Source organism: Myodes glareolus, chromosome 1 (assembly GCF_982192425.1).
Source record: "Myodes glareolus chromosome 1, mMyoGla1.1, whole genome shotgun sequence".
NCBI lineage: Eukaryota > Metazoa > Chordata > Mammalia > Rodentia > Cricetidae > Myodes > Myodes glareolus.
The window spans coordinates 21,826,412-21,849,991 of record NC_142026.1 but is presented as its reverse complement, the minus strand read 5'-3'; the positions used below and the strand labels follow the sequence as shown (position 1 = coordinate 21,849,991).

Genomic DNA, 23,580 nt, shown 5'->3' with positions numbered 1-23,580 from the left:
GGCCAACTGGCACTGGAAACCGAGGCTTCTCACATACTCAGAGCACTGCAGGAACAAACTATTTAAATTTAACTTCAGCATCATTATAATTTGCAAAATTCTGAGGAAGATAAATAAATTATATCTACTACACAGCTAAAATAAAAACAAAGCCAAACCCCAACTCCCACAAACTTAAAATTTATCATTGAAAACCAAACAGTTGGAGACCTTTGAGAAATGTCAGCTATTTTCAAAATTCATTTTAAAAAGACAAGATGTTAGGTTTTATTCCGAACCACAATGAAGCATTTAACGTGTATTGTTAGCATCATTTAGAATGATATTGAATAAACATGTAGATTTACTGACAGGTTATTTATTCAGAAGGATTAAGTTGGAGACTGAATGTTTTTGTATTACCATCAACAGTGCAGCATTGGATGCTATAAACTTAAGTGTAAAAATATGCATCTTTGGAAGTGCTGAAGCCAGGAGGCAGTGGCACCCGTAATCCCAACACTCAGGAGGCAAAGGAAGTCGAACGTTTGTGAGCTCAAGCCCAGTCTGGCCTATAAAAAGTGAGTTCTGGGACAGCCAGCGCTGTGCTTGTCTTGAAAAACAAAACAAAACAAAAAGTATTGAAAAGAAGGCTCTTTAGTTAAGATACCTGCTACTCAAGCAAGAGAAAGAAAGCCTGGATCTCTAGAGCCCTTGTAAATGTGGGGTGGTCTTATGCATGGAGGTCAACCTACAATCCGAGACTTAGAAGACGGAGACAACAAAGTTCCAACACAAAATGACTAGGAAGCCAGTCCTGTCATGTGAGCTTTGACTGGAAGATCCTGCCTCCGTGCATATATGGTGGCAGAGTGATCAAAGAGATCCTCAGCACCAGCCCCAGGTCTCCATGTGGATGTACACCCACAGACATGCACATGTGATCCTCAGTGCCAGCCCCAGGTCTCCGTGTGGATGTACACCCACACACATGCACACGTGATCCTCAGCGCCAGTACCTGGTCTCCATATGCATGTTTACACACACACATGTACACATGATCCTCAGTGCCAGCTCGAGGTCTCCATGTGTATGTGTGCCCATACACATGCACACGTGAGCCTCAGCCCCAGCCCCAGGTGTCCATGTGCGTATACTCCCATGACAATCACCCAAGCAGGGCTTCTCACCTGATGTTCACCTGAGAAGTGAATTAGTGGTTCTTCCTGCTTGTTCACAGCCCAGGTCTGCAGCCTCCGATTTGGATGGCTTAGGGTGTGAGAAAGTCACTGTGCAAAGTTGTTCTGTCGTGATGGAGTTAGGGAGGGATCAGAATGTAAAAGTGGGATCATGGGTTTAGCTGTCTTCATACTGGGGATGAACCCAGGACATCACGCGTGCTATAGTCAACTACTCCACTCCTGATTTATATCCCTCAGAGTAGCTAATCTAAACTGGGAGATTCATTGTGTCTTTCCTCACTAATTCTAATATTACCACCCCACCCCCATCCCCCCATCCACAATAGGCCCAGTGATCGCTGTTCAACTTGTGGGAAACTGGTGTGGTGTGGATGGTCCAAAACTCTGTTTTTCATAACTTGAACAAAATATTCTATCATCTCCCTTGCTGCTGGACGTTCCATTTTCAATGCTCAGGGAAGCTGCTCATTATCACGTTCCCTTTGTACTTGATGCTTCCACCTTTCTGGCTGCTCTAGCTCCTTCATCTCTTTGGCTTTCCCACGGTGATCTCTAAATTTGGGCATACAAGTGCCTTCCCAAAGGTGATGGACTGCCATCTTGGGATTTTGAGTGGCAGTTTTTGAGCACACCATTGTAGTATTGTCAGAGTTTCACAATAGCCTGGAATGGAGTATAACAAAGGTTTATTTATTTGGGAGTAAACTCTCAATAAGGGTAGCGATCTGCAGTCCACTCTGTGCTCTGTGCTCTGGGAAATGGGAACCAAGTCCAACAGAAAAAAGGGCTGCACATGCCTTTTGTCTGCACTTATATGTACTGCATGAGCTCACACCCAAAGTGGGCCAGTATCTTAAAGGTTGTTGACTGAAGGAGTTCCCACAACGCATCATGCTGACCACCATTCTAGGTGCCGTACTGTGAGAATTAAACCATTAGCATGAGATAAAACCCAGTAAGGAAACACTGAAAGGACAGTGGATTCTTAGCCTTAAAAACCATACTGATAGCGTCCGATTTTGTATGCTGTTTGGTTAGTTGCTCTTCACTTACCTTGGACATAAATAAAACATCAATTGGCTGTGTTTGACTTTAAATTGAGCTTTGATTTTCTAAAGAATAGCTTTAGGAACAAAGAGTGACATGGTTGGTTATGGAAGATCTTGGAGTTGGTGTAGGTCAGTGGTTCTCAATCTGTGGGTCACAACCCCTCGAGGGTCTAACGGCCTTTTCACAGGGGTCACATTACAGATAGCCTGCATATCAGATATTTACATTACCATTCACAACGGTAGCAAAACTACAGTTAGGAAATAGCAATGAAACAATTTTATTGTGGGGGTCACCACCATGCCAGGAGCTATATTAAAGAGCCACAGCATTGAGAACCACGGGTGCAGGTTGTCTTTATTGAGTATCAACAGTTTATAAGAAAAAATGTTTTTCTTACTGACAGGGATTGATATAATTACTTGCATCTGGCAACAACACAGGGGCCAGAGAACAAGCTTGTTCAATGCTATATGCAACCATTATGAAAAATTTTAATGACGAACACGTTCTAATTTAATCACCGGTAAGTAGACTGTACTAACAGGGATGTCTTCTTACTTTGGCCCCTTAGTATAATTGCTTATATAGCTAGAGATGTAGATTTATTTCAGTTTCATGTGCAAAAATGTTTGGTTATTCAGAAAATATTCCTGTACCATACTTATTCTAGCATGATGTGTTTTTTTGTTTGTTTGTTTGTTTGATTGATCCAGTGTCTCACTATGTGGCACTGGCTGTCCCAGAGCTCTGATCATTCTCACTTAGCCTTCTACTCATCTTTGACTAAATCTTTTAGGTCTATGGTGAGAAATTATTGCTTCCGCTGTAGTCCAGACTGACCACCCTCCTGAATTAGCCTTCTTATTAGCTGAGATTATAGACCAGCACCCCAGGACTAATTTTCACTTGCTATGACCCTCCTGCTTCTGCCCTCTTGGTGCTAGCCCTACTGATGTGCTCCATAGAGCCTGGATCAGAACTGTTAATGGTGGAATGGAATAGAAATCTCAGAAGAATTGGGTGCAATGATGCACACTTATTATTCTAGTCCTGTGGATGTAGAGGCAACCTGGCCAGTGTACCAGGTTTTGTCCTCAAAAGACAAAACCCAAAGTAACAAGAAGAACAAATGCTCCTACCAGAAATAATGAGTGAACTGATGACAACTAATTTCACACTGTAGGGGAACATGTCTGAGAGGAGACGAAGGGCAAGTTCTACATAAAATCAGCCTTTGCTGTGTTGGAGATTTGTGTGGTTTTTAACGTCAAAGCGTGGTTATTTCTTTCATGCAATGCCATGTACCACCTAAGAGGAGAAATTGCAATTATAGTCATGTTTTTTTTAAAAAAGATGAAATCCATTACTAGAAAATTTAAGAGGCAAAGACTTTTGATGACTTATTAAATTTTTTATTTATTTTTTTATTTTTTAAGACAGCGCTCTGTGTAGCCCTAGCTGCCCTGAAACTGACTCTGTAAACCAACCAGGCTGACCTTGAATTCACAGAGATCTGCCCTCCCCTGGCTCCCCGAGTGCTGGAATTGAAGGTGTGTACCACCACTACCTGGCTGATAATTTTTGCAGTGTACATTATTAGAACACATGTTTTAGTGGTGGTAGTGCATACCTGTGATCCCAGCACTTAGGAGGCAGAGCAGGACCTCTGTGTTCAAGGCCAGCTGGGTCTACAGCGTGAGTTCCTAGGACAGCCAGAGCTACACTGAGAAACCGTCTAAATAAAGCAAAAAAGAGAAAACAAAAACAAAAATAAGTAAAAAACAATCAAACAAAACAAAAAACCCAAAGGACATGTATTGGAAAACTCTGTGTGTGTGTGTGTGTGTGTGTGTGTGTGTGTGTGTGTGTGTATGTGTGTGAACCAATGTGTTTTATTGGGGTTACTTCTAGTAGTGTGGGTAAAGGGCGGAAATGAGTCATACAGCAGCATTGCTAAAAACCCACACCAGAAAACATGACAGCTCACAAAAGCTAGAAGCCTGAAGCACAATGTACAATCTCAGCTGGCAAATAATACTAATTTTCCCACGCAGTTGAAAGAACTAGTTGAGACCCTTCATTTAAGCACTTTCGTTTTCCTGGAAAAGAGTGAGATACCCGTAATCTAACACAGTTTTTTGTTTGTTTGTTTTGTTTCCATGGGCAGATTGCTCCAGCAAGGTGATAAAAAGGAACAGAAGTTCAACTCTTGCCTTTGCGAGGGGCTGTATGGCAGTGAGCACCACCTAGACCCTCCATCTAGCTACTTAATTAACTTTTCTTTCCCTTCTGTGTACCTCAGTTCTCATGCTTATAAAACATGGACTTCAGAGTGAACGATTTCAGAGGTGTTTGCTTTCTATTCTAAACCTTGCCGGAAGACAATCTTCATATCCCAAAGGGTTTTGAGATGTGACGTGGTCAGAGCTCTAAGCCTGTCACCATGACTGTTCCTTCCTGTTGGTTTGTCGTTGGCTCTCCTTTCTTCCCGACTCAGAAAATTCGTCCCCGTGCGCAGGACTCTTGATACTTACTCTTGGCTGTTCTCTACCTCTCTTACTCGTGACCAGGCAGCCAAGTCCCACTGTTCTGCTACTCATATAGCTTAGAATCCCCACAGTACTCTGCCTGCTGGTAGAAGCCATCCTCACTGGCTCCTGCTCCTCCATTTTATCTATCTATCTATCTATCTATCTATCTATCTATCTATCTATCTATCTATCTATCTATCTATCTATCTACTTCTTCATTGCCTAAAGTTCAAACCCCTTCCTGACAAGACCCTTTTGGAATCTTCCCATCTTCTCTCCTGCCTGCCGTGTACTCTGCCCCATCCTTTGCAGGTACATGCAGTCTCGGTCTCTCCCTGTCTCTTTGTATGCTGTTTCCTCCGCTCATTTTCACTTGGCCTTTCTACCTGCCTCCTTCCCACTTGACCAATACATCTTTTCCTCTCTCAAGTCTTAGATTGACAGTCATTTACTTCTTGATATCCCAGGCTGTGTTTGGTATCATCCCCGTCTCACCTAAGTGAGGACTGCAGGATTGCATTACCAGGCCTGGCTGTCATTTACTTCCTTATAAGTTAGCTCAGTTTTCAGACATGGTCACCTCCTCTTCCAATAGCTCCTTGCACTGCTGCCTTGACATATCGTGCTTGGATGTGATTCAGAACGTAGAAATGTTTACCTTTTCCCATTAGAATCTTGTCCAACCTGTTTTTAGCAGTATTCTTATCTCATGGTTTAGTACCCAGAGTATAGCAGACATTCAGTAAATACTTGCTGAATAAATACATGAACAAAAGAAGAAAGATGATAAAAACTGAAAACACTGGTTTTTTTTTTTTGTAAGAAAAGAAGCCCACTTTCCTTTATTGTTATCTCCCAACCCCACTTCCATCAGTGTATTATCAGGGTTCTCTAGAGTCACAGAATTTATGGAAAGAATCTCTCTCTTTATACACATACACATATACATATATTCATGTATATGTGTATATATAGTATGAATTTATTGGAATGACTTACAGGCTGTAATCCAACAATGGCTGGTTATGAATTGAAAGTCCAAGAATCTAGTAGCTGCTCAGTCCCAAGATGCTGAGTGTCTCAGCTGGTCTGCTGCGATCCTGAAGAAGAAATGGATATACTAACAAGGTGAGGGGAAGCAGGGGAAGAACAAACCCTTCCTTCCTCCATTGTCCTTATATAGGCTTCCAGTGGAAGGTGTGGCCCACATTAAGCTTTCCAGCCTCAAGATCTAGATCAAAGGCCCGTTGTCTTCTTGCCTCGAGATCCAGATCACAAGTGTGCCCTCTATTTCTGGGCTATAGTTCATCCCAGATATAATCAAGCTGACAACCAAGAATAGCTGTCACAGTTAGTGACAAGGACTTCCCTACTGAGAAAGCCTGTTTTGACATCTTAGACTCGCAAAGGAAATGATGACTTCTCAATAACTTTAGAGGACTTTGGTAGAGAGGTTTATGTGATTTTTTTTCCTTTTATTTCAAGCTCCTCATTTGTATGAGAAGAAAGAAGGATTATATTAGATGACTTCGTATCTTTTTCAGCTAGCAAAAATTTGGTTGTTCAAACTGGAGAAATGACTCAGTGGTTAAGAGCACTGGCTGCTCTTCCAAAGGTCCTGAGTTCAATTCCCAGGTACCATATGACAGTTCACAACCATCTATAATTGGGTCTCATGCCCTGTTTTGGCATGCAGACATACCTACAGATAGAGTATTCATACATAAAATACATTTTTTAAAAAATTGAATATTCAAGAAATTTTTGCCTAGTTTCTTCTCTCAACTATGTCTCTTCTGAGTTGTATACAGTGACTGAGACTTGGGATGCCCCAGTGCTGGGGTCAGTGTGTCCTCAGTTGAAGCTCTCTGCTAATCTCTATAGGTGTAGGTCGTTTGGCCTCCCCTGCTTGCTTCCACAATCAACTTAGAAATATCTGGTATTGAACAGGGTAGGTTTGAGAGCTGCCTTCATGGTATAAAGATGACCCGTATTTGCTGACTTTAAAATGGACTAGGCCAGTCTCACTGGTGCCAGTCTGTGTATTTTTGCTTGTGCCTTAGGGAACACTGCACAGCTGTTTAGAAAGTGGGCTCTGGGGAGTAAAAGTCAGTTTTCGAGTTTTATAGCTAGTTAACTTGAAATAACATTGACACACTCAACTTGGTGGGTCCAGATTTCTTTTCAATCGGATTGAGTAATAATACCCATGTCTTTCAATTTTGGGTCATATTAAATAAGATAATACATGTGAAATGCTTAACATATACCCTCAACTTGTCAATTGTCAAATAGCGTATGTAGGTCTCTGGTGTTAACAAAAGACTTGGCTATCGTGTTTGCATATATAAGAAATGAAGAAGAGTAATAGTTTTACTATTTGGACAAGAAATACTGGTCTAAGGCACTGAGTGCAAAGAGCCTTGGGCTCAGAGTACATATTGTTCGAACTTTACTGCTTATTGCTCTACCATCTAGGGTATGACCATAAGTTCTCTGGCCCTTAATTTCTTTACTTTTCTTCTTTCCTGAGATATATTCCTGTAAATTCCCTTTCTTGTCTTATAGCATTTGTTAGACCTTTTAGCTAATGCAATAGTGTAAAGTATCGGAGGCAAGGGCCATTCTTGCTGTGCTCCCATAGCAAACTGCTAGTTTATGACCGTATAATGCTAGCTGTGCGTTTCCTGCACAGGCTCTTCACCAGATTGAGGACATAACCTTCTGTTCTCCATGTGCTGAGCATCCATATATGTAGGAGTTTTCATGTGTCCTGAATTTGGTCAAACACTTTTATTTTGTCTATTGATATGATAATGGTTTTTTTAGTGGATTATGTATGTGATGGATGAGTTGATTTAAAAATATTTAGCCAGGCTTGAATTCTTGGGACAAATCTCACTTAGTTGTGGGCTATATAATTCTACTTGTATTAGATTTGATTTGCTATTATTTTCTTGACAATCATTACACTCAAGTTCATGAAAGAACTCAAGTCTTAAGATGCAATGGTTTATATCAAATAAGGTATTTTACCCTTTTTAATACATGTTGTTTTTATTTTATGAGTCTAGAAAATGAGTGTTAATTCCATTAAAAATATGTCACACTGGTAGATAATAATTATTTGTGAAGTTGAACAGAATCTGTTGATTTTATCCTAGGAATGTGGCTGATTTGCTTTTATGATGGTGACCTATAACAAACTAGAAAATGATATTTTATTTATTTACTTATTATTTATTTATTTGAGACAGAGTTGCTCTGTATAGCTCTGGTTGTCAAGGAACTTCCTCTGTAGATAGGCTGGCCTTAAACTCAGAGATTCGCCGCCTGGATTAAAGATGTGCACCACCACCGCCCGCCGATAATTTTTAAAACAGAACAAAAGTTCAAAGTGAGAGACAGACTTTGATTAGTCTGGTAGACTGCTGTAGCCAAGAAGCATGAGCTAGGTGATGCAAGCAACAGAAATACTGACGCACAGTCTTGCAGGCTGGAAGTCCAAGATAAGGTATGATCAGGGTGGACTCCTGGAAACCGAGAGAAGCTGCTGTGCCCTTCTCCCAGGTCCTTATGGTTTACTGACAGTCTTTTGTATCACCACAATCTGCCTTTATCTTCACATGACAGTGTGCAAGTATGTTTCTGGGTCCAAACTCTTAGATTTATGAGTCCACCAGTCATATTGGATGGTAGTCTACGATCTTATCAACATGCCTTCATTTTAACTGATTTTTCTCAGCTGCAAGTCTGTTCTTATAGAAGGTAACATTATTAGGTTCTAGAGTTTAGAACTCTGACGTAAATTTTTGAGTGATGGAATTCCATCCACTGGAGGCTTGTTCTGTCTTTTGGTATTTCCTTCTTCCTCCCTCCCTCTCTTCCTCCCTCCCTCCCTACTTCCCTTCCTACCTCCCTTCCAACCTTCTTCCCTCCCTCCCATTTTTCATTTCCTTGAAGGTTGAAGATTCTTACTCTGCTAATACTGTATAGCTTTACTGAAGTAAAAAGTATTTTTACTGTTTTTGAGATAGGGTCTCATACCACGCATGCTGGCCTTGAATTCATGCCTCCACCTCTGAAGTATTAGGATCACAAGTGTCCATTACTGTGCCTGACCAAATCTGTCTGTCTGTCTGTCTGTCTGTCTGTCTGTCTGTCTGTCTTTCTCACTCTCTCTCTTTCTCTCTCTTTTGTGATTTTGAAGCTTCTCATTTGGGAAAGTGCCTACCTGTCCTAACTTACCTTTTTTCCCCCTTTGTTCCTCCCCTTCAATAAATGTTATTGTGTCATATAGGTGGATGATTAACTCTTTCTTGAGAAATTTTCTTCACAAGGAGAACTTTAAAGTTTTACACAATTGACCATCAGGTGAGTCTTAGTGGCCAGTCTTTTAATTTGCATATTACTCCTGGGCTGACACACACCCAACATACAACCCACATTTGTGCCATTGCATCCCCATCCACCCTGCCTTTTATTCTGTTTTCAGTCTTCCTCCTCAAGCTCCATTTGCCTCCTTCACTGAGCGTTCTTCTGTTATAAACAGGTAGCTCTGCCACCAGATGGTGTGCAAGGACTGGAAAAGCTTTGAATACATGAGCCAGTGTGGTTGCCTTTCTGCATCTTATTTCACGGCAAAGGATAAAGACGAGATTCCGAGATTTAATCTATTTACGTATGTTTTCTTTCTCTTTTCATTGAAACAGAACCGAGGCTTGAAATATTGAGAGGAAATGCTCTATAAAGTTTGTTGGGTAAATATTACTTGGAGAACCTGGTCCCAGAAATTGACAATAATACTGAGATGTGGAAGCGGGATTCTAGAGCCGACAGAGCACTTCTTCAAATGAGTCACTTTAAAATCATAAAAGCAAAACCTTTTGATCCCATTGAAGTTGTGGTTAGGGCAGTGAGAACCTTCAGCCATCATTAACAAAATGTTTGTATGTATGTGTGTGTGTGTGCATGTGTTAGCGTGAGCACTCATGTGCTGTGCCTGTGTGTGGAGATCAGGGAATAAGCTCTGACGTCAGCTCTCACTCTACCTTCTTTGACACAGGTCTCTTGTTCGCCACTACATAGGTCAGCTAGTTGGTTGGCAGACTTCTGGGGGATTCTTCTGTCTGTGCCTCCCGTCTCATGGTAGGGGCACTACTGCTTCCAGCATCATATGGGCTATAGGGATTTGAAGTTAGGTCCTCATGTTGGCACAGCAAGTGCTCTACCCGCCGAGCTATCTTGCCAGCCCCCAGCCATCATTTTATTCAGCATCTTAAGGTGAAACCCATAGGAAAAAGCAGCTCAGAGATCATGTTCACGCACCATGAGTTTTATTTAGCATGAGCGGTGTCTTTTTTGTTTTGATTATAATTAGTCACCAGTACTAAAACAATTCTATCATCGTCTAGATGTCAGGCTTCTCGAAGACTTGGCAGTAGTACTTGGCACACTTTTCTTGGTGATACACGGTTGGGGTTCTTGGAGTGGCTGCCTTCTCTGGGTCTTGTGATTTAGTGCTGACCGTTTGTCTTTTTCTCCCCGTTTTATGGCACTAAACCTTTGCTCACATTTGATATGGCCTCTGCCCAGCCCATGGTCGGTATTTGAACATGTGACTCGCTCTCCTGCTTCATAGATGATGACCAGAGGTTGGTGTTGGGGGCTGGACTTTCTGGGGTACATTCCATCAGAACGTGAAAACCTATTCGTGAAAAACAATGGGGTAGTGATGTAGACATGCCGAGAAGGGACGAAGAGACTATTCTTGTTCACCTCAGGGAATGTAAATGAAAGGAACCAATTCCTAGGTGAGTTATCAGCCATGGCAAGCATGTTTTGAATTTGCTCTGTGTGTGACTCTGCAGTAAGCGGCTGACATGTCACATTCTCAGTGTCACTGACTTTATAGTTCAGAAGACCAAGGGACAGAAAAGTCAGGAAAATTTCCACATTCATTTAACTTGAATATGACAGAGTCAAGGTAGGATGCAAATTCTCAAGCTACCTACTACCAAAATCTCATTGAGTAACTTACCTGCGTGTTTTGCCTGCTACCCCACCCTGGCCAAGGATGTGTCTATGCCTGTTGGTAAATGCCTAGCATGGCCTGACCCCAACTGAAACTGGTCTTTTGATAAGTGCCCGGGCCAACTCTGGTTTAGCCTGTTCATAAATACATAGCATATTTGGACCAAACCAGGAAATGCAGTTGAGTCACGTAAGTTTGCTTGGATGGTACGTAACAAATCTACAAGATCTAAAATACCAAACTGTGGCATTCTGCGTGTGTATTGCAAAAGGCAAATGAGTGAGAAGCCTGGCAGGTTGTCAATAAGCTTCCCCTTTAAAGGTGCATATGATGGCACCTAAGAAACTGGTCTGGTGAATCTGATTTGCACCCAAGCATGTCTTTAGCATCTCTAATAAGGATAGATCATGTGAAGCTTATCCAAGAACTCTTTTAGGAGAGGGTGAGGTGGCTGGAGCCATTTAAGAAACTGCACCATGCTGGCAAAGAAACATGCAAAGATGAATATGTACGGTGATAGATATGCTGGTCCTCTTGACACACATTCCTTCCACTGGGAGAAAGCTTCCCCACAGCAAAGGGAGAGGCCTAAGAGGCACAGCCTGGAAGCATAGTCTCATGGCTATCAGAGCGGACTGAAGGGTAATGGGGATTGCTGCTAAAGGGCGACCTCCTGCATGTGAACCGAATGGAGGCAGACTTTAAACCAACGAGTGTTAGGTACTCAGGTCAGTCCTGTGTGTCTCTTTCTGATGGATGATAGCAGGAAGAGAATGGCCAGATCCCTGGGTTTGCAGAAGCTCTCACACTTGCACACCAGTTCTGACAAGTTATGGAGAGACCTGGAAAGCACGTGTGTGTTGTGTTCATTGCACCTGGAAAAGAGCCATCTCAGTAGTAAGTTTATGATGCTCACTAAAGCCTGGGCTTTTATAGGACAGCAGTCTCAGAAAAGAAAAGAAAAGAAAAGAAAAGAAAAGAAAAGAAAAGAAAAGAGAAAACCAAAGCAAACAGAAAAACCACTACCACCACTACCCAAACCAAACCAAACCAAATCAAACCAAACCATGGTGTTCTCCAGTCTTTAGAGAAAACCCGAAGTAATTTTATTTTTTAAAAAGTTTTACAGTTATTATTAATGTGTGTGTGTGTATGTTTGTGTGTGTATGTGTGTGTGTGTGTGTGTGTGTGAGAGAGAGAGAGAGAGAGACAGAGAGAGAGACAGAGACAGAAACAGAGACAGAGAGGGAGGGAGGGAAGGAGAGAGGGAGGGAAGGAGGTGTGCTTGTGAATATGGGCGTGTGTGACATTGCATGTGCGTGGAGGTCAGATGATAACTTGGGGAGTTGCTTTGGTCCTTCCACTTTGGTGAGGCAGTATCTCTCCTTCTCCACGATGTGCACTTCAGGATAACTGCCGTGCCAGCTTCCCTGTGATTGTCCTGCATCTCCTTCCCTCCTCATCATAGGAAACTATCTACCTAGTTTCTGAAGATTGGCTTTACCTGTCAAGCCGTGCACTGGGCCATAAAGTAATTTTCTCCTGTGACTATGTCTGCAGGCCTACTTTCCATTTTCTCGTTCTTAACAGTTCCTTCAGAATTTGAGTTTGTTTTGAGCTAGGAGTTCGGAGTTAGGCATCATTCAAGGAGAAATGTGCAAAATAATAGGGAAATTAAGAAATTTGTATTGGAAATGATGACTGAAAAGTGAGATCACTTCCAGGTGAGGGGTGTGGGTGGCTCACAGTGACTTACTGAAATATACTAGGCATAGTCAGCATTAGCAAACCTCCTATCAATCTCTTCTCCTTAAAATTGTATAAGGAAGGAGGGAGAAGGGGAGCTGTTGGGCAGAGGGTGTAATGTTTCAGTGGGGATGGGTCGATTCTGAAATTAAATATAGTGGCATGCTCACTATATTTAATAACAATGTATTGTATGCTTGGAAATGGCCAACCAGGTGGGTCTCAAATGCTCTTCATACACACACAACACACACACACACACACACACACACACAATTTTGGGTGACATTTTACAGTATAGTAATATCACATTTTGTACTTTATTAACACATTCATAATGAATGCACACATGCCACACACACACACATGAATTTTCTAATGCACACAGCATATTTTTGTCATTTATACTTTAATAAATGTGGAAAAGACTGTGTTAGAAACTTTAAAATTCAGGTAAAAAGTCTTTTAGGTTTTGTAAATTGGGAACTATATCAAATGTGTCCCTAATATGGTAGCTAGTAAAGAAAGGGTTTCCTCACTGTATGATTGGCTGAAGATTAAACTATAGCAGATAAGAAAAGTTCATGATGGGTAGTCTAGGATAATCAATGTACTTAAGGGTTTCCCTTCTAAACTTTTGTGTTTAACATAAGAAAGGGACAGTAACAACCTAGCATGTATGTTGGCCATGACTTTTCAAATGGTTTTTTAAAAATTTATTTTTTATTTGTTTTTAAATTTTTATTATTTATTTTATTGTGTGTGAATGGGTATATTGCCTGCATGTATGTCTGTTTGCCATGTGTATGCCCTACCTCCAACTCTGCATTTTATTTTTTTGATTCAAGATATATTATAGGCTAGCTCACAGGCATTTCCAAAGTCTACTGCAGTAAAATAATCACCTCCCCTTTATGAGTGAAGAGTTCATATTTTTAATTGAAAAATTTCACATAATATATTTTGATCACCAGTAGAGTAATCTCTAGTGAAGTGCCTGCTCTCATTTCCCTACGTTTTCTCCAAGAGGCGGTACCTTTCAACAATTCCAGCGTCCTATATTGCCATTTTCCTCCATGTTTCTAAGTAGTATGCTTCCATTCAATCAATGTTACAGTTTCTCCCGGCTTCCTGTTGTGTTAAAAGTACCTCTGAGCATTTCTTTCTCTTCTGGTCACCCCCACTGTACTTGAACATACTCACACATGTACAAGTATGTCAGCGTATGCAAGCATGTAGACAAGCTTGTCTCTCTCTCCTCCCTTTTTTCCTCTTTTTCTCTTTTCCTACCTCCCTTCCCCTCTCCTATCCTCAAAACACCTTTAAAACCATGAGATTTTTTTCTTACATTATACTTCCCTTTCCTCTAGGGTTTATAATTTTCCCCTGACTGCTTAGTTTGGAATCTATCGGTAGTTTTTCTCTATTGTATCACCAGGCAGGTCTTTTAGATGTCAATCAATCATTTTCCCAACTCTACCAGTAAATAAAATAACCCCCCAACACACACACACACACACACACACACACACACACACACAACACACACACACACACACACCCCTATGTGCATACAGTGGATGCCCCTCCTCCCAACCACTTCCATATACAGTGGCCAGCTGTGTCTCATCGTGCTGACCTTTCCTCTCAATACCTTTTGACTTTGGTTCTGTGTTCTATAGACCACAACTAACTGCGTTTGCTCCTCCATTTCCCAAGAGCTATCCTCCAGGGGATTCTAAGGCAATTTCATTTGAAGCTTTCGGATCCGTCTATATTATATGTTGAACACATTCCCCCTCCTCTCCACCCTTTTTCTCTCTGCCTCCCCCTTTCCTTTGGCTTCCTTTGTTTCCCTGGACGGCTTTATTTATTTTCTTTTTCACTTTTTCTTTGTATGTTTCATCTTTATCTGTTCACATGTCTTCAGTTCTTTTCCTCAACTGACTGATTGTGTGTGTGTGTGTGTGTGTGTGTGTGTGTGTGTGTGTGTGTGTGTGTATTAGGGAGATGCAGACTTCCAGTCTTCCAGTCTGTAGAGTCTGAGGCTGACTCGGATTTCTGATTCTTTTCATGGAAACCTCTTGTCTTCCTGGAATCGTTAGGCTGCTCACTTTGTCTTGGGTGCTCTGGTGTTTCTCGCTGTTGTGCTTTTAAAATTTGTTACACAGCACACTTGGTTGTCTTTGCTAATCTGAAATCTCATCTGTTTAGTTCTGGGGAAAGCTTCAAACAATTTCTTGGTGTTCTTATTTCTCCTGTTAAAGTGTAGAACTCTGTTCTTGTTCCCTAGACAGGAACTCTATCTTCTTGTAACTCTGAGCATGATGTGTGCATAATATTTATTTGCCTGCATGTGCTCCCTGTGTGTGTGTGTCTGTGGCAAGCAGAGGCCAGAAGACAGTGGTGGGTCTCCTGGGACTGGAGTAACAGATGGCTGTGAGCTGCTATGTGGGTGCTGGGAATTGAAGCTGGGTCCTCTGGAAGAACAGCAAGTGCTCTTAACCATTCAACCATCTCTCCAGCCACCTTCTGTCTCTTTCTTGTTAGAGGCTTCTAGACTGTCTACTGACCATGAAGTGGGCTGCTGGGGTGTTCATAGGCAGTTCAGAGGTAGAAGTGGGATCAGTAACACAACTGAATGAAGAGATAGGCTCTTTCATAATGCAAAGATATGGGTGGAGGCTCGAATGTGCTCCTCTCTTACATGAGGATCCGTGGATTTGCTGGTTCTGACTTCTGTAAACAGAGACTGTTCCTTTGTTTCCTGGTCACCCAGACCTAAATAGTCTCACAGAAACTATATTAATTATGATTCTGTTTGGACAGTGACTCAGGCATATTTCTCGCTAGCTCTTACATATTGAATTAACTCATTTCTATTAATCTGTGTATTGCCGCGAGTCTGTGGCTTACCGGAAAGGTTCCTCGTTCTTCCTGATTTCCCACATGGCTTTACTCTGCTAAAGCATTGGTCCAAACAGCTTTATTCATCAACCAATAAAAGCAACACAAACACAGAAGGGCATCCACATCATGCTTCTGTTTAAGTTCCAGGAGAGTTGTAGGCAGCTATAAATATCTAAGAGTCTCTAGGGTTTGTCAAACCTCCTGAGTGGTTCTATGATCCCCTAGTAGGCTATAGAACAGTGTTTCAGTTAACAATGGGCAGTAGGGCCCTAAGACTATAGTAAAGCTAGAATACTGTTGTTGCCTCCTGATATTATAGCTATGATACATGTACAATCATGGTACATCATGGTACAATGCATCACAAGTTTATGGTAAAGCTGTGCTAGCTAAGAGCTACTCCAAAGGCATGGCCTTCGCTAAATTTCTGTCTTTAAATAATATAGTGGGAATGTACTGTGGTGTGTGTGTGTGTGTGTGTGTGTGTGTGTGTGTGTACCTACATATGTACATGTATATATGTTCTTATTTAGCTATAGTCCCTGGGGATTGTGCTGGTAGTAAATGCCAACCCTCCTACAGGAAGACTTTCAGCCATTCTCTCTGTATTCAGAACATTGCCTTATATCTGGCTTTCCCCATTTTGCTAAATATGCCCCACAGGTCACATTTCTGTCTCTTTTCATATTTCAAAGATTGGTTGAAACCTCTGGGCTCCTGTTATTTCCCCATCTGTCTCTTACTCTTTGGGGTTTAACACATTTTTTTTAAGCTTCCATTACTGTCATTATAATAGCATATTGGGAGGAAGAAGCAATAAAAGTCGGTGGTTAATTCAATGTTTATTCCGAAGTTTCTTTGGATTTTTTTATTGCTGTTATAAGCTCCCAAGGTCCAGGCTACAATGTCCATCTGTGTGTTTAGTGTCATGCATCATAAACATTGGTAAATACTAGTCAAGTGAATTAATGATCTGTACTGACAGACCTTTCAGAAATACAATGCTTTAGTTATTGATGTGATTGTCTCCCTGGAGACTGTCCCTGGTTAATCCTGGAATGAGGGGAAAGTGCTGACTGCCAGGTAGAGGGTTTCGAACTGACCCCAGAGACTAAAGGATGGAGTTTTCTCCAGCTGGCTTGTTTATTTAACTTGTCAGTATTAAGAAAAAGAGTGGAGCACATTTTCTAAATCAAAGGAGGCCCCCCTTTTTTTCCACAAGGGACCTTGGCTATTTGTCCTTATTAGCATTCTCAAAGTGTAGCAATTCAACCTGCTGAGTCCCACCCAACAATTGCTTCCAATACTTTGAGAAAAAAAAATTCTATCTGTAACCTTCTCAGTATTCTACAGTCCACGAGAGTTAAATATTAACAGTAAATAAAAAATGGCTTTTCTGTTAACGCTTCCTTAGTGATCAGCCTTTTGTTTAAACATTTGTTTTGCTTTTGTACTGCATGAATGCCCTCCCTGATGGGCTCGGTGTCCTTGTCTGCCCATCCTTCTCCTTCACTACCACTTTGTCATTCTTTGACCCCTTTTTAAAGCCACAATAATAGCAAGGAGTTCATTTGCCTCCCCAACCAGTACAAATATACGCCACTGGGACATACTGTGAGTGATTGCTCTGAGCTACCCTGTTCTGTCTGTCTGTCTCGCTAAAACACAGTGATGGGAACTCATCTATTTTGCTTTGTGTGTTGTATAACCTACTGTACTGTTACCTGCTGTTGCAAAACCCCTGCTTTTGTGAACGTCACACACATTTCCTCACTATCCCAGCTTCATTTCATCCCTGGAATTCCGTAACATTGCCTTGAAATAGGAAGGAAGATTATTAGGTTTTTCTATTGCAACTAAGGCAATAATGATGGATTTTGTAGCTACCGCTCCCCGGCCTGAGCTGGTGTCTTCATCCTTATGCATGCCCGGCTTATATCTTAGCCATGTGGTTAAGAGACAGTTAGCCTGGTTAGACAGTTTTCTGTTTTGAAGCATATGATATTTTACAGCCTTTTAAGGTTCATAACACAGGTGAACATACTATAAAAAGGCATCCTGTAGACACGGCCTCTCTCATTATCAATATCCTATGCCAAATGGCACCTCTATTACAATTTATGAACATGTATTGATTCTTTATTGCCACCTACATCCTCAGTTTATATTAAAGTCCACTTTGGTGTTGGGCATTGTATTAGTTTGCACAAATATAGAATGACATGTTTCTGCCGTAATAATACCATGGCAAGCATTTTCACTACCCCAACAGTCATGTCTGCTTTTCCTGTCCTCCATGCACTGACTTACTCAGTGAGTCACTCAGTACTGCTGCCGGCTGCCCCGCATGGGGTGCCATGCTGTGGGACAGAGAGAACCTCATTACCCTCATCACTCAGTGATAGGCTTTGGATAGAATGCTGACTGCTTTTTATTGAACCCGCTAAGATATTTTATTACACGTTTTATGATAGCATCATATATGTGAATTTTAAAAAACTCAGTGAACTATGAAGAAGAAAATAACATTTTCTGTGAATTAAAATCTTACTATTCCGAGACAACTGCTATTAATAGTTAGTGTGCTTTCCTTCATATAATTTGCTTGCAAGTATAATCCATTTAGGGTATCATATTACATATCCAACTTCATGTTTTTGCAATTTATCATCAGAATTATTATCTTATTGAAACTGGTTAATAAATACCACCCAAGACCTTATCTATTTTTAGATAGTAAGGACTTTTCCAGGGTTGAGTGTGTTAGTACAGTGAATATCTGATTCTGAACATTTATCTCCATTTTTGCTTGCTTTTTGCTTTTATGAGGCAGATTCTCATTATGTAGCCCAGGCTAGCCTGCAGCTGTTGATCCTCCTGTATCTGCCTCTTTAGAGTTGGGATTGCAGGCATACATCATATGCAGTTTTGTTTAAAGGGAGCTCTTCTAAAAGTAGACTCACTGGCTTCTTGATACTGCCGAGTTGCTTTTACTGAAGGTCAGGGATTTTCATAGGTGGAAAGAGAAATTGCCACACGTACAGAGTTCCAGAAGATGTGACCTAGATGACAATGACACACTCTTCCTAGGACATAAGAAAAGGTTAAACGTCAAGGACTGAGGAAGATGGGGGAAACACACAGGGTGAGGGGTGAGTGTGAGGATGTGGGAGGAGGTGAGGGGATCCTCAGATTGGCCTCCATTTTCTCTCCAGCTTTAGGGAGTGAGGATAGATACAGGGGCTCTGAAGGCCACGGTGATGAGTTGGAATAACTGAGAGGGGAAGTAGAAGGGGGAGGTGGTTGCGAGTTCTTTAGGTTAAGAAGTACCTGGAAAGTTTCCAGCCACTGGGGGTTCATGAGTTGGCTTATCAGACAGCCACGGCAGTACCAGTCTAGGAAGTTCTTTGTGATTTTCCTCAGGGGTGTCTGGCACCTCCAAATAGAAGAAAGATAGGAAGGGATGGGCTGACCTGGGCTGGGACTTTGCAGAGTTGCTGTAAAGATAGATCAAAGGAATCTGTTCTGAGAATTTATATTTGTGGCTCACATCCTGAAATATGGCATAGTCCTGAGAATGTGGTGCTCAGGGTGCAGAGGTGCTGGGGCAGGGGCAGGTCTCTGGTTGTTTCTTATCTTGTAAGCTGATTATGGGTCCATTTCATGTCTTGAGGCTAAGAGCTGGCAATGCTGCAAACAGTAGGAACCAGTGCTGCTGTTAGAAACCTTTTCTGTACATGATGAACTAGAAGTAAGATGTCAACAGTCGTCCAACAGTGCTAAAGTAACGGAACAGATGGATTAGCGCTAGTGTGCTTTGTGTTTCTGTCAGAGGCCTGGTGGCGCCTTCTCCCTGAATGGCGGTCTATAACAAGGAAACAAAAAACAAACTATCCAAGTTCTGGGTTTGCCCAATGAGGTCAAGTCTTACTCTAGTGGATGCTGAAGACAGGGAAGGCTTGATCAATCTGACAGCTCATCTCTGCATTTGGCAGACCATCTGTGCCCAAACTAGACCCCTCAAAATGGGATCAATAAAGTGGCCTGTCCTGAGAAGAGGGTGACAGTTCTGGGTGGACACAGGGGACAGCCCAGACTAAGCTTTTGGGTCAAATGCATAATAAGACCATAACCCTGTTTGACACACTTTATTTGGTTTTAACAGAGCTGGTGTTACTATCTCTCCCTTTTCTTTCCTCTCAGTGGCATTATCTGTGGTGATGGTGGTAGGGTATTAGGCATTGCTTTCTGAAGTCACAAGTTTGTTTTGGGCATCAAGTCCAAGTTTACTCTACAAATAATGAAAAAAGAAACACTTTCATATTTTTTTTGCTACTCAAGATAATGCTAATACAAGACCGTATTTGATTAACCTCTTGAAATGAATTAGTCAAATGTGCCCTGAATGACTACACCAATAAATTAGATAAAATTAATTGTAGAAGGCAGTCAGCTTGTGAAATCACTGCAGTCCATGCTGCTAGCTTGCCCATCCTGTGAAATTAAATCTGAGGAGGTAACTGATTCCCCAGCAGAAATCACAGAACTTGCCAGGACTGAGTCTTCTAATAATGACTTATCATTTTAGCTATTGAGTGCACTTGAACTGATTCCATTGTATCATTTGAACAGGGAACATATTTTTGTATTTCACATGAATGTGTGTGTGTGTGTGTGTGTGTGTGTGTGTGTGTGTGCGCGCGCATGCGCACACACGCAAGTTCTTTTTATCCTTTCTCTTTAGATTCCTTGATTGGTTTTTCAAATGTTCTTTGTTCATTGTTCTAAATGTCCATATTAGCATGGACATCTTATTCTGAGATACTTTTTGCAAAAAGGAAAAGGTGGAAAGGAAGCCACCAGTCTCACAGAGAACCCAGAACTAATCTGGTTGACAGAGGAACTAAAGTCTATGGAGAGTTCCAAGGGACTCTCTAGAGTGAGAATTATGAGACTTGTAAATAGACAAGGCATGGATAGCAAGTTCAGAAGGAAGGAAATGGCTGAGAAGCTTGCGGCACCATCTTAACTACCAGAAGAGCTCGTTATTACTTAAGGTTACTGAGGCTGTGTCTTTTTGTGCTCTGGGATAAAGTCAAGAGAAACTTCAGGTGTAGCAGAAGAGATTTAGGTTAGATGGGAAGAAAACAGTATTTCTCATGAGAAATGAAAGCAAACACCCTCTGAATTTGTAGATTTAATCCCTCTAGCAGAAATCTGGCCACTCTTGAACAGTCTCATCTGGTGGTAATCCCAGACTGAGCCTTGTTCTTGAGATCCTGAGTTCTGTGCAGCTTTAATTTTTTTTTTTTTAAAGTTTAGAGCCATTCAGTTTTCTATTATTAGGATGGTATTCTAGTTTGATCTTGGCCTCTGTGAGAAAATGCTCTGACCAACACCGACTTGGAGGAGGAGTTTATTTCAGTTAACATTTCCGGTTCTACATTTGCTTTACTTAAAAAAATAAATAAATAAAAAGGCCACAACCCAAGCTTCGTCCCTGGAACCCACTTGAAGGTAGAAGAACAAAATCAACTCCAGTTGTCTGTCTTCCGTAGCTGCCCTCTACCAGCACCCAAACACACACACACACACACACACACACACACACACACATACACACACACACACACCACGCACACACACTGAGAGAGAGAGAGACAAGACAGACACAGAGGCGGACAGAGACAGCAAGACAGAGAGAACGAAGCACATGCCCAATGATTACAAATAAAATTAATTACAAAAAGAAGCCCCTAAATTCTGTAACTTTAAGGATCTTCCAAGGAAAGACCCTGGTGTCCCTTCACCTCATGTAGCACCACCTACCGAGCTGTTAGGGTCTGTGCCATGGCATTAAGAGAGAAGAGAAACCTCTTCGGCAAAAAGAACAGACTATTTGCATTTTATTTTTGTCTTTTTTAGACTGTAGTTGTTTTTGGTTTGCAGCATGTATTGTTCCATTCACAAAACAATTTATTGAAATGATGCATCTTATTTATATATATTTATTTTTAGACATATTGATTTTATTTCACACTTAGGTGTGTTTTGCCTGCATATATGTACGTATTTACATCACATGAGTGAGTGTCTGGTGCCCTTAGATTTCAGAAAAGGGCATTGGATCCCTGGAACTGGAGTTATAGATGGGTGTGAGCAACCACGGGTGCTTGGAAAGCAAGCTAGGGTCCTCTGCAAGAGCAACAAGTGTTCCTAATCACTGACTCCTCTCTCCAGTTCTACATTTTCCTTTAGTTTTTAATTAATAAAAACAACAACAAAATAAATCATAGACATAAATAAAGATAAGACTTTAAGTCTTCTAATATGATGGGCTGAGAAAATGTGGTTTCCTATAAAATAAAGAGTGACCACCTGACTGTTTTTGTAAATAAACTCTACCCTACCTCTAAGGTACAGGACTTAGGTTGTCATCCCTCATTTAAAGTTCTTTTTTTTTTTTTTTCTTTTTTGGCTTTTTGAGACAGGGTTTCTCTGTAGCTTTAGAGTCTGTACTGGAACTAGCTTTTGTAGATCATGCTGGTCTCGAACTCACAGAGTTTACAGAGGCCTGCCTCTGCCTTCTGAGTACTGGGACAATTTAAAGTTCTTAAAAGTCGCTAAAATATGAAACTTTATTTTGAATACACATAACAAAACTGATTTGTAAACCAAATCAAGTTACTTACTGATAGCACTGGTAACACTTCCTGGTAACTTCCCATGGCCAACACCCTTAGAAACTGTTACCCATCTATCATGCTGAGGAGGCTTGAGATAGGTAATAGATAGGTGATAATAGGTGGTAGATAGGTAATACCAGGGGCCAGCCAAGAAGCTCCCACAGTGAGCTAAGTGTTTACTTAGTTCTTCTCCTCTGGCTGTTTATTGCTCTTTCCCCTTGCTTTTCCTTTATTTAATTTCATTCTTTTAACATTTACAAAATTTTAAAAGTAAAATATAATTACCTCCTCCTTCCTCTGTCCTCTCTCCATTCTTGTGTTTTCATCGTTGTGATATGGAGCAGAGGCTGTAACTCTAAAGCAAATCCTTCAGCTGGTCAAAACATGGTTCTTGTTTGTTTTGTTTTCGAGGAGGAATTTGCTTCAAAGAGTACCACTACTTCCTTTGATATGTTTTGTGTCTTGATGAATTTACAGTCCTTCAAAGGAATTAAATTCCTTTCAACATGTTCTCCCGGAACAGAAGTAAGGTGTGTATGTGATGTTCCGCCTTGTGTGTGTGTGGTGTGTTTGTGATGTTCCACCTTTGGCTCTCTGGTGGGGGCATGTAATTTAATAGATGGGCTCATTCTCTGGTAGGTAAATATGCCCTGTATACATTCCTAGCTCCACCCAGCCCCAGAACACCCTTATCTGTGCAGCCAGTGACTTGGATGACTAAACCCCGGCCTTCTCTGTGCACTGTTGTTCTAGATACATTTCATCTTGCTCTTCAGTCGACAAGGGAAACTGCGGCTGCAGAAATGGTACACCACGCTTCCTGACAAGGAGAGGAAGAAGATCACCCGGGAGATCATCCAGGCTGTCCTCTCTCGTGGGCACAGGACGAGCAGCTTCATTGACTGGAAGGAGCTGAAACTTGTTTATAAAAGGTGTGAGTAACTTCACAAGAACCAAACATCTCTCTGTGGCTATGACTCGTTTCCCTTCTGACTATTTTAGATCGCAATACCCATCTCAGCGACTTCTGAAATCTCTGATGAGGAGAGTCTAAATATTTGCAGCAATGACAGGACTTGTAAGATTCCCCATCTGATTAAAACAGCTCCCACATGTTAGGATTGATTCTAAATACTTAAACTGTACGCTGAATTTGCACACACATGCTCAGTATTGTTTCATGAGTTACATTCCCGGCATCATTTCAATGACCGTAGATACAGCAGCAAAATAATAAGACAGATTATGTTTATGTTTTCAAGAAGCAAAATTATTTATTAAGCAATCAGCGTATATTCAGTACCAAATGCTGTGGAAAGCACAAGTGAATGTGGTAGAAGAATGAGAACCATTTCCAATGGGATGCTCGTATTAAAGCTGTCCCCATTTGCAGATGGGTGAACTGAGGACACACAGTTTAAGCAATTACTTCCTGGTC

The 23,580-nt window shown here is 41.3% G+C and overlaps 1 protein-coding gene across 3 annotated transcripts in view; it reads left to right on the top strand.

Annotated features, from left to right (window-relative positions):
- The window catches only part of Ap1s3 (adaptor related protein complex 1 subunit sigma 3), a 63,113-nt gene that overhangs the window by 22,612 nt on the left and 16,921 nt on the right, over positions 1 to 23,580 (top strand). For all 3 annotated transcript variants that reach the window (XR_007236834.3, XR_007236833.3, XM_048459196.3), the window contains exon 2: positions 22,896 to 23,074. Coding sequence is in view for 1 of the 3 variants with exons in the window: in XM_048459196.3 (XP_048315153.1) it covers positions 22,896 to 23,074 (179 nt within the window). In the remaining 2 variants the exon portion in view is untranslated. The remainder of the gene's footprint in view (positions 1 to 22,895; positions 23,075 to 23,580) is intronic.